Source organism: Cryptomeria japonica, chromosome 10 (assembly GCF_030272615.1).
Source record: "Cryptomeria japonica chromosome 10, Sugi_1.0, whole genome shotgun sequence".
Lineage (NCBI taxonomy): Eukaryota > Viridiplantae > Streptophyta > Pinopsida > Cupressales > Cupressaceae > Cryptomeria > Cryptomeria japonica.
The window spans coordinates 462943171-462955534 of NC_081414.1; the positions used below are offsets into that span (position 1 = coordinate 462943171).

At 34.6% G+C, this 12364-nt stretch overlaps 1 protein-coding gene across 1 annotated transcript; it reads left to right on the top strand.

The window, feature by feature from the left end:
• Positions 1-6915: 6915 nt before the first annotated feature.
• LOC131859663 (filament-like plant protein) lies at positions 6916-9227 on the top strand. Its single transcript, XM_059213691.1, has 5 exons — positions 6916-7103; positions 7184-7253; positions 7381-8149; positions 8787-8832; positions 8905-9227. Exons 1-5 carry the CDS (start codon positions 7059-7061, stop codon positions 9076-9078), a joined length of 1104 nt encoding a protein of 367 aa, XP_059069674.1. The 5' UTR covers positions 6916-7058; the 3' UTR covers positions 9079-9227.
• The last annotated feature ends 3137 nt before the right edge of the window (positions 9228-12364 follow it).

Here is a 12364-nt window from a genome sequence, read left to right on the forward strand (position 1 = left end):
GGTATGCACCGGTATGAAGATTGGAAGCAGTTATGGTCAACCGAAATGAAGTGGACCAGTGTCGGGTTCACTAAGTGTGACTACCGGTTGGTAGTCTCAGTTCAACTCTGGGGTTTCCGGTTTGGCTTCTGTGGTACAAGCGATGATGTTTTGTGATGAGTTAGTTAAGGACAAGGATATTGATCTAGATGTCACATCAGTTGTGTGCACATGAAGGATTTCTTTGAGGATCTTGCACATGAAGATCGAATGAATTGAATGTCTACCTCGGGAATGTACATTTTTCTTAGCGGAATGTGAAGAGTGCGTGATGGGTTACTGATTTCCAGATGCGGTGAAGATTGGATGATTCAGAATGACTTGAGATTTTTTTAAGATTGTTTCATTCTATGTAATGTATTTGATGGTCAAGATTGGACCACTTGTAATTGTAAACCTAAAATTTTTAGGGTTTAGGGTTTGTGCTATCGACCTAATTGTTGTCTATAAGGTCGATGAGTTTTGTTATTGGAGTTGTTGGCAAAAGTTGTGTTTGTGTCCGCGTGTTGGAGATTTGATACTTGCCAAACCAGAGTGAGGAATATGCAGAGTGTGATTACAGAAGAGAGGAACTGAAAAGGATCTGCCCTAGCAAGGAGTGATGTTATCAGATCAGAGTTTTACCTGTTGTCTTCTAACCATTTCAACATAAGGTAAATCCCTTGACTAGGTAGCTTTAACAGGCTTTGCTATAAATCCTCTAACCAGGTGGCTCAAGTTCATTGAGTTATTTAAATCCTCTAGCGAGGTAACTCTTAACAGGGTTTCAACCTTTAACAGGGTATATAGCCATCCCTTAACCAGGTGATCCCTAACAGGATCGGTTCCTAACAAAACCTTATTGTAAATTCTTTAACTGGACTAGGCTCCTAACAGAGCGGACTTCAAAAGAGTTCACAAACAAGCTTGTGTGTATTCATTCCCACCATGGTTTTTCCCATTGGGGTTTCCACGTGAAAAATCTGTGTGTTATGGGTTGTGAATTTTTCATGTGATGATTGTGTGATTCTGATTAAGTTAGGTATGCATGCAGTGTTAAATAGTTGTGGTATTATTGATATAACTCATGCATGATTATATTGGTGAAGTAGTAATCAAGATTTGAGATTTTTTGAATGTTGTCTAAAGTATCCATGTTTAACCGGTATTGCTATGGTTAAGTTCAGTGGTGAAGGAAACCGGTTGCCTGTGTTTTGATATGACAAAGTGTTGAAGCAATTTCTATGTGTACTGATTCACCCCCCCCCCTCTCAGTACCGGTTAGGATCTTAGTATTTCATCATTATTCATTAAGTGGAAGAAAATGAAGGACGACCAAACTCATCATGATAAAATTGCGACATGACGATTAGTTGATGAGTTGGAGAGTGATGAAAGATGAGAATGGATGATAGATCAAAGCTCAGAATGAGACAAGGGCTGACTTGGAGGAATTTGGGAAGAGGATGAAGGTTTGATGTTTGATGTTCGATTGACGACCTAGGAAGAAGGAAATGATGACACAAATTAGGAGATGGGATATGATGATGGATAATAATGGCGATGATGCGAGAATCATGATGATGACAACTAGAGTGACGAATACCAACTGAGATGATAAACGTGACCATGCAAGTTGAGACCCTAGTAGATGATAATAATGATGTAAGATGGAAATGATGATAGTGATGCAACCATGCAAGCAATGAGGATACTGAAAAATGTAAATGCAAACTAAGATGGATGATAATGACGACTCAAGCGAATGCAAACTGGATCATGTGAACAAGGTAAGCACGCAAAATTATGAAGCAAACTCATTGGACTAATTTTGGTAGCATAATGAGACTAAACTGACAAATCGGGACAAGATAAAGTAAATTCACTATAATAGGCCACAAACCCACCAAAACAAGGCACAAAACCACTAGAACAAGACTGGCAAGCTTCAAACTGACTAAAAAATGCTTGAACAACATAACAACACTAAAACACAAACCCACTATTTCAGGGTGCAAACCCATTATTTCATAGTGCAAACCTACTAGAACAGGGTAACATACACTATAAAAAGCAAACCCGCTATTTCAGGGTGCAAAACCTGCTGGAATTGGGTAATAAACACTATAAAAAGAAAATCCTCTATTTCAGGGTGCAAACCCGCTGGAACAAGGTAACAGACACTATAAAAAGAGAACCCATTGTTTCAGAGTGCAAATCCACTAGAACAGGGAGAAAATGAGCTAGAATGAGAAAAAACATGAAATGATAGGTGAGATTGATAACAAACCTGCTAGAGTAAAGAGCAAACCCGTGAGTTTTCAAAGCAAACCCGCGAGAGTTCAAATGACAATGACTATGCTAAGTATGTCAATCTAGTTCAAGACAGAGGCGTTTCCGCTATACTGGGATGTGAACCCGCTGTAGGATAACAACAACTAGGACTGTGTGAAATGTGATGCGTTTGACGACTTAGACTGATTTTGGCAAGAGATTGTTGTGACACAAACACATCAAGCACACAAATATGATAAGAGCATGAACAATCATGTACTTCCTAGGATAGTCAAATGACAGTACTTGTTGAATCTCCTAGCCCAAAATACCACTTCCAACTAGATATATAGAAGCTTGACAACACTGGCTCCACCGTCGGCAAACACTTCTCGGGCATGCCAAGCTTTGAATTTCTAAAGACCTGAAAGATCTCAAGAAATTTTCTCTCAAATTGGGGGTACATGAGGGGTGTCTTTGGCATGCACGTATCACAATTCTTGAGTCAACAAGTAGAAGGATTGGGGCCACTATAACAATGATTTGTAGTAATTTTTTGATGGGTCCAATCCAACAATGGATTCTCGAAGCAAGCCACTTAAGACTTTAATTAAGCTTATCGGTGCAGAGAAGGCCTCCACATATGAAAAATTCACTCAATACTTCAATCGTTTGACCAGGTTTTTTAAATAGCGGCTCAAAAAACATTGCTCTAGGTCACGCTGGGAGAGATACTATCCCCAACATGCCCCTGTTTTGAAACACTCCCTTGAGGTGATGAGGCCCCCAAGAGGTGATTCGCTAATAAAAATAAAATGAGTGTCGCTAACACTTTTCTCTTGCACCTAGGACCACGAGAGCCAAGGGAGAGGATAGTGTGTGTTAGCAGTAAGACCACTCTACATGAGCACAAGTGTGCCAATCATAGAAAACATGGTGTTTGTTTCCTTTAGGAAATTCAAATGTGCCTAGATTAAGAAGAAGACACAAATGCAAAAATGAAAAGCAATAAAAGAAATATGTTTTTGTGAAACCCCTCTTTAGCGGTCTTGCAACCAATTGTTAAAGTTTTAAAAGCATGGGGTCTTCAATTACACGATTAGCTACACAAATGTTAGCAAAAATATCATCCAAAAACACACAAGCTAGCAGATTAGTCCGAAAATAGCATTATGAAAAATCATGTAAATGATAATGAGTGAAACCGCTACAACACAACGCAAACCCGTTATTTCAAACTAAAACATGCAAACCCGTTGTTTTAGGTTGCGTTCCCACTGGTTCAGGTAGTGTTCCCACTAGTTTAGGTAGCGTTCCTACTAGTTTAGGTAGCGTTCCCCCTACTGTGGAGAAAATTGCAAAAAACATTTACAAAATCCCGAAACTAAAATAAAGGAATTTTACCTTCCATACGATGGTGGGAATGTGAACCCACTATTTCAAGTAGTGAACCCGCTGCTTTTGGAAGCGGACCCGCTCTTTCTTGAAATCGAGGGATTGATAAAATAGACTTCCGCCTAGGTGGAAACCCGCTTATAGCTCCACTTTTTTGCTTGGAAGTGCTCAAAATCTATCAAAAAATGCACTCAAACAACAAAAAAATGTTAGAATTTACCCGTGAAGTGGGTTCCACCGGACGTGCTGAAAAATGTAGGATGAAAAATGTGTGTGCAAATACTAAGGACTAAAAAGCAAGCTTTTTAATCAAGCAAATACAAAAACATCATATACCTCAAGATTAGAATGATAAAATCAAAACAAGCATAAAAAGATAACACAAATGCAAACCAAATGCTCGCTTTGATTTGATGATTCCTCGATTTTATGTGCACTCAATGACATCTTCAGATGCTCGATATTATTCCATGATGTCGATGCAAATGATGATGGATAAATGGATGAAGATGAAGTGTGATGTGAGTAGCGATTTTGGCAGAGTAACAGTGTGATAGTATGATATAAGTAAAAAAAGAGGATCATTTGGCCTAAAATGAGGGGGGATTAAATAGGAGATGAGAGGAAGGAGAGGGGACTCCAAAATGCAACACTTGTCTTCAAGGCATGCCAAAGAGAGCCAAGTGGAAGAAGATTCCACACTTGTCCTCACAAGTGGCTCAAAGAGAACAGACAAGTATCCCAAAGGAGGGACACATGTCTTGGGGAGAAATGACATGTGTCCCTAAGGACACATGTCTATTTGGGGAATAACCACCCAAATAAAGGAATATCTTCATAATAAATAGGAAAATTAGTTAGAATGTGCACACGTGTGAGGGGAGATGGTTAGGATAAGGTTGGTTAGGGAGGATAGGGTAGTTAGAACCCAAGGGTAAGGATAAGGGGATGGTTAGATGGGGGTTAGGTTAGTTGGTTAGAATGTAGGAGGCATGTGACTAATTTAACAATTATTTAATTTCTTAAATGGGGTGAGGGTAATTAAATAATTAAGGGGATGGAAAAGGGATCATTAATTAATTATAAAAATTAATTAATGGGATAGGATGAAAGGGGGTTTAATTAATTAGAAATTAATTAATTAGAAATTAATTAATTCAAAGGGACTGGAAGGGGATAATTAATTAACTAGATTAATTAATTCAAGGGATTGGAAGAAGATAATTAATTAATTGAAGGAATGGGCTAATTAATTAAATGGCCGAGGGAAATAACTTTGATTAAATTGATTAACCATATTTAAGTGTCTACAATACACACACACACACACACATGAATAATTAATAATTTATTTAATTATGGGGAAAAAATTAAAGTGAATCAATTAAATAATTAAAATTCCTTAATTAATGTGCATAGGAGAAAAATAATGAATATAATCAATTAATGTATATTTATATTTATTTATGTGATTAAAAGGGGGGTTAATTAAATAATACAAATTATTTAATAATTTTGCAAGAATGTTAAAGAATAATTAGCTAATTAAAAATTATTTAACTATAGGCAAATTTGAATTTGAATTAATTGGAAGAATAAAATGTTTAATTAAATAATTAAATTTATTTAATTAATTGAGAGGAAAGCTCGTAAAATGTCTTTTACACACATCAAGACAATTTTAGGTGTCTGCACTATGGATCCCTGCTTCCTTATGCATTAGGTATCTTGATTCCCTAACCCCCACCCTTCCTTAGATTGGGCATATCTAAATCCTAATCTTCGCTTCCTCCTACATCAAGTATCTCCGAATCTCAATCCCCACTCTTTTATTCATTAGGTATCTCTAAATCTTAATCGCTACTCCATGTCATGCTTCCCTCTTCTAAATATTCAATGTTTTACTTACCAACCTCTCTTGTTGTGAAATTGATTGCAAGTATTACATTGCCTTCTTCCTCACTATTATATCATCCATCCTTCCTAATCCCATAGACCCTTTCTTCCTCTTCTACATGACATCCCTACATCCCATTCCCCAAACCCTTAACTCTGAACCTTATAAAATCTTAATGCTAGTATAACAAGTGAAAATTATATAAACAACATATTGACTTTTGCTTCCTAGAACCCTCTTGTGATTGCACTCTTTAACATATGATTCCCTAGGAACTTGGTCCCTCTTGCAAACACACCCTTTGGCATGCAAATCCCTAGACCCTAGGTCCCTCATGCAAATGCATCATTTGACATGTGAATCCCTAGATTCTTAGTCCATAGATTCCAAATGTAACCTTTAGAATTCAGATCCAAATACCTCTAGTCTCTAAACCACAAATGCACCCTATGTCATATAAATCTATAGACCCCTAGTGTTCGAGCTAAAAAATCCCACCTACCACCATGCATAACCAATAAGAGATTATATGATGCATATAGGATGGATGTCACAAAGTAAACTAGGAATATTGACCCACTTATAATACATAAGAATGATGTCTCATAAACATGTTTTGAAAGGAGGTCAATGATAAAATGTTTCTTCCAAGTTTGGTGGGAGGCCATGACATGTTTATGATACATAAGGGAATATGCTATTAACATTTTGTTGAGCCATCATGGAGTATGAGTCGTGATAACTTTTACTATGGTATTTTGGGACCTTGTTTGTTCCCATGGTATTATCTTTGGTATTTTTTTTGGGACCTCTTTAAATCTATATATTGAGGGCTTGTGATGTATATTGTAGGGTTATACTTATCATTTTCCCTCTAGAAAATAGGTGTTGATCTCCATAGAAAGTATGAAGCCTAATATTGTATTGTAATAATGTTGTTATTGAGAATACAATGATTTCACTTTTTAAAGTTTTTTTTTTTTTCAAATAGATTTTGTAAACTTATATCCATATCTTTTTTATTTTTGTATTTGTTTTTATTCTTTCTTTCTCATTCTTATTCATTTTTAAATATCTTATAATATTCTCTATAAATCAGTTAGATGAAAAAATAAATGCCTATAACAATAATATAAAAAGGCCAACTTTTTAATAATTAAACTTCATTTTAGATTTGATTAATAAGAGATTTATCTTGCTTTACAAAGATAGTCATAATAAACATTAAAGAAAAGTCTGTTTGACAGGTAGGGTCGAGCGTCAACTTTACCACCGATATTTGTTTCCTTTTAGCGAAAAAGTAAAAGAGCAATGCCCCGCACCGACTAAGGATATCATGTTTGGCACGTTTCCAACTCAAAAGCGAGGAACATCTGATCTCCACATTAAAGACTAATGGACTCATTCATTCTACTTCCCCAGAAAAGCACAAGGATTTTCTGTTGAACTACCTACTTCTGCATTTCTTATCGATATGGAACATAAAAACTGGCCTCGGAGGAAAAAGTTGGAGGAGAAGGTCTGCTCTGCTATTCAACTTTTTTTCTCTTTTCTTGAAAATTCATTTGATTGACCGCCTGTAAATCATGGTTGTTACAGGTATTGGACGTGGAGGAGAAACCGGCAATCGCAATAGCAAAAGCGCCACTGAATCAAGAGCCAGTTTCAGGTAATCTCCTTTATTTATTTTCATTTTTCATAGACCAATTGTTTTGCTTTGAAATGGCCGGTTGTTTTCATAGATCAGGTCTGCCCTTCCTTGAAAATGATTGTTTGCGTTAGGGTGGATTTTGCAGGATGGGATCAGGCAGAGATGGAGAGATTGCGAGATGAAAACGCGGTCCTTTTTGCGTCTCTGCAAGATTTGAGCGAATCAAACCGCAGAGCACAGCTTGAATTACGCTCCATGCGCAACAAGTTGCAGGCTTCCGACAAGGATAAGTCTCGTTTGCAATACGAACTCCATTTGCTGAACAAACAGCTTCAAATCCGAAGCCAAGAAAAAGAATTGAGTGCAAGTCATGGTGATGTTGAAGAAGATCAGTGTGAGTTGTTCCGAGGATTAACGGGGAAGAAAAGCTTTAACTCTAATTGTAGATCAGTGTGGACAAAGGGCAGTGTGGGAAGCCCTGATCAAGATGACAACGAGGACGATATAAGCTGTGCCGAGTCTTGGGCGTCGGCTCTGTTGTCGGAGCTGGATCATTTCAAACCTAAACAATCTCAAGATTTATCAGTTGTGAGTGAGATTCTTGAAGTCATCCAGCCCCTAGCTCTCCATTTACAAGTGGACACAGCACGGCTAGTACAAGCCAAAGAGAAGGTGGCCTCCCTTCAAGACCAAGCCCTCCTCCACTTCCTGCAAGAGCTCTCCTCCCTTCTCACCTCCATTCTTTCACCAGGAAATGCCCTTTCTTCGGATCCTACTCCTCAAAGGAAACTGCAACTGGAAATAGATAAACTGCGTGGCCAAATTGAAGATTTAAACAAGGAGCTTCAATCTCAGATAAATCAGCGTCAACATTTGTCCGCCCTCAACGACAAGCTTGACAAAGATCTTGAAGCGTAAGTTCCAAGCTGTCTATTTTACTAAATTTTCATGTTCGAAATTTATTTACGCTAAATTTATTTTTATCTTTGAAAGGAGAAGCTTCTACAAAAACTTTTTAGACATTTATATCTGTGATATTTTACATTTTTCTTATGATGATTATGAAGTATGGTCTGAAATCTTTGATGATTACAACAGTCATGTTCAGAAACTTTGAGTTGATTTGACTGTGTTTTAATATTTTCTCTGGATCATTTTTCTTCATTATAAATGAGTATGATCTAATATTTTAGATTTTTCTGATGATGATGATTATGAAGTATGATGATGATGATGATTATGAAGTATGGTCTGAAATCTTTGATTACAACAGTCAAGTTCAGAAACTTTGAGTTGATTTGACTGTGTAAATATTTATATATTTTCTCTGGATCATTTTTCTTCATTATGAATTTTTGGATCCTTTCTTTTTTATGAGTATGATCTAAAATCTTGATTAAAAACCTTTACACAATCCAATTGAGAAACTTCAAGGTCAAAACGTTGCATCACAGACTTACCGTCCAGAATTTCAAAGCCAGGAAATATATAATATTTATGTGGATTTTAATTGTTCAATTTCTCTTATGATTGTTTTTAATTTTATTTCAGATATAGGAGGGAGAAGGATGCTTGTAACATAAATCGATGTGAAAAGGTAAACCCTAGGCCTTGTTTAAATTTTGGATTCAAGTTTGGAAATATAGGAAACTAAAAATTGGAAGAACAGGTGACAGAAGATAATAAGAAGTTGGCGGAATGGCGGGGAGCAATTGAAGATCTGGGAAAACAAGTGTACGAGGAGAAGGAAAGATGCCCCTGGGCAGAGGAAGAGAAAAAGGCAACATTGCCGTGCAGAGTTCCACTATTCCGCAGGCTCTTCTTCTGCGCCTCCCAATCATAAGCTGGCTTCTGAATAAACTTCAAATTGTTCCATCAATTTTATTTTGACTTTAAACTTCAAATTGTTCCATCAATTTTATTTTGACTTTAAACTTCAAATCGTAACCTCTTTTTGGGCGTCGGTTTACTAATTACTTTGGCTTTGACTTTTTTTCATTTTAATATGGATGCTCATACATACATTCTTTTCTTTTGCTTATTTCTTTTCTTAAAATAAAACTATACTTTTACTTTTTCGGCCTAATAATTCTTATTCCTATTTTTATTAAAGCAAATGCACATGGAATTCAGTGGTGTCTATTAAAAGAAAGGTGATGCTAATCCATTTAATAAGCGAGCGATTTCTGAAAGAAAATTGGACATGGATTTTAGAAGTGCCTTCCTTGTAAGGGAAGAAAATCTTTTTACTTAATCTGGTTTAACAAAATAATAGACAAACATACAGATTTAAGTTAATTGGGTTGATAACACATAAAATAATTGAATGAGGGATGTGTATTTAGTTTTGGATGTAATGATGATAGATTAACATTAATATTATTTAAAATATAATTGTTTAGGTTAAAAAAATTGATGAATATCTTAGAAATATTTGTGAATTGAATTTGAATGGGTTTAGATCTAAGTGATACAAGAAAGATTCATTGTGTACAAATGATTTGATAGATAGTTAAAGTAGAGATTTGTTTATTTTCACCTTCTTTGTATTTCGTACTTACAAACTAGTATTTGGTGTTATATACACCTTTGCGACAATCATCATATTGTTAAAATCAATCTCTCTTAGATCACAAAAACCTTAGAGGAGATTTTCATATTGTTTGGTTCAAGTTTTCTTAGGTCACCCTCTTGTATGAACTAAATTAATGCTTCTCAGTGAGTGATTGAAGATAACATGCATAAACTTGTATATAGTCTATCTGATTTTGGTATAAATCTTAGTGGTACTCATTCAATAAACTAATGGCATAGCACATGCATTCATAAGGTACTAATAAACACTCCTAATTCTATTTCTACATCTCAAATTTATGTTTTTGATACTTCTCTATATTCAATATATAGATAAGTTGCCTACCTATTTTCACTAGGTATTATGTGTACAACTATATTTTTGGTTATATTTTTAGATCTTTCCTATTACACCCTATCAACTAAACATGATACTCATATCCACATATAACTCAAAAGTACTTTTGATTTACATCCTACAAAATAAAGCCTCAACACAAGAAATATAGACAAGTTGTGACAATCATGTCATCCTACAAAAAAAAATAATAATTAAAAAGTAATTTTATATGTCTCAACTCCTAAACCCTTGTCACATCATTTCTGACAAAAAATATTTCAATGATAATATACATAATAAAATCTATATTATAATGGAAGAGATTAAAATATACCTGGCTATTCTTCTAGATAGGGTCATGATATTACAAAAGGTGTTCAATAATTGGTTTCAAGAAACTTCCCAGGCAGGATTATATTAAACTTACATAACACGATGAGTAATTACCTATTTAACTATATTAGAGTTGATTCTCTAATACAATACAAGTGCATGTAGTGTAGAAGAAAGATGGCTTGATGATCCTAGCAAGACCAATAGTGCTCATGACGTTTTCTTTGATTGACCTATACAAAATAATCTTGAAAGACTATTAAGAATGCCACTTGCAAACATCCCACACAACTTTGTGCATTCTTCCCAACCTCCAATACTTATAAGTAATCAAATTATTGTCTTTTTCCTCATTTTTGAAGTGATATATTGTGTAGCATTTTAGTTATTTAAAAACCCATCAATATGTATGCACATGATGATATATTACTTTAGAGATGAATCCCCAAGGTACAAATTAATATTTTTTGGTCACTTTAAAAACTTAAGTGTGATCTAGAGTTTTTTCCCCTTTATAGTTATGATTATTTTGATAATCTCTTGAATATGTATTAATTGTACAAACAAATGCCCTTAAATATCACCACATAGTAACAAGTCAAAAAACTTGTACCAAGTCAACTCACAATGACTTTGGAAAAGGGGTGAGTATTTTCAAATTTAAGCTTCAATATTAAATATTTTAATCAATCTTGAGCTACTTAGGATTGATGCCAAGCCACTCAAGATTGGCCCTACATGTAAAAATATTGGTTTCAAGGAAATGAATGCAAGTGTGGAAATAGTTGCAAATATAGGCTAATGGTGGCATGCAAATGATGAATATATGAGAATGTTTATAAATAGGGATAGGAAAAAATAAAATGCATGGAAATAGGTGTAAATGAATGTGAATTAGAGATAATAATTAGTTATGTTTGTCCACAAAATTGCACTCTATAATTCCAAAGGAAACATCTAAAAGACTAATCCTAGTTATAATAAAGTTGGCCAATTTGACATAATTAAACTACAATCAATCTGTATAACTTACAAAAATAGGTACAACTCCTCTAACTCTGACTTGTACCAATGTTCCCTTGTAATTTATTTTTTAATTTTATATTTTCAAACCTTACATTAGGATAAAACTAATTTAAAAAGAATTGTTTATAAAAAATACAATAATATCAAATCCTAAGATATTTTAATTAAAAAATAATATCTTTTATCAAGCTAAAACACGGATGTGAATTTAAAAAACACTCAGCTACAAGGAATTAAATTATTGAATGGAAAAACTAAATCTAGAACTATAAAGTGCAAAAGAAAGGAACCTATAACCAAGAGATAGAGCTCATTGTCTAGGACTCTGGTATGATGCACAAATGTCCACATGGCGCACTATCATCCACTTCAAGAGTTGTAGTCCTTCACTCTGTCTTTTTTAAGTTGTTTTTTGGATTCATATTATTATATCCTTTATTTAAATATTATTTTTTTCTTTTTTATTATTATCTAGAATTCCTTATTCTAGCTATACACACACACAAATGTATATGTATGCATGTATATATAATTATTGCATTTTTATATAAATTTTCTCCATTATATTATTAATTTTTATTATTATTTTTGTCCTTTCATTAGCATAGGTATTTTTTCTTTTCTTTTATTATTATAATTTCTTTTTTTTGTCCCTTAATCTTTAGCCCCTCTTTTTTTTTCCTCCTTTTTATCTTTCCCATCTCTCTATTTTTTCTCACTTCATATCTTGTTTTTTCTCCCTCTTTGAACCTCGTGCTACTCTCTCTCCTCCACCTTTTTAACCTATCTTGGTTTGCATTTCACCCAATTTTCTCCTACATTCGTCTCACCTTGATGATGGATCATAGAGTATGAT

Bases quoted from the DNA above. Each gene is read 5' to 3' on its own strand.
- LOC131859663 (XM_059213691.1), top strand. From the start codon at position 7,059: ATGGAACATAAAAACTGGCCTCGGAGGAAAAAGTTGGAGGAGAAG. The intron at 7,104-7,183 runs GTCTGCTCTGCT...TGGTTGTTACAG, and splicing joins GGAAAAAGTTGGAGGAGAAG to GTATTGGACGTGGAGGAGAA. The intron at 8,833-8,904 runs GTAAACCCTAGG...TTGGAAGAACAG, and splicing joins ACATAAATCGATGTGAAAAG to GTGACAGAAGATAATAAGAA.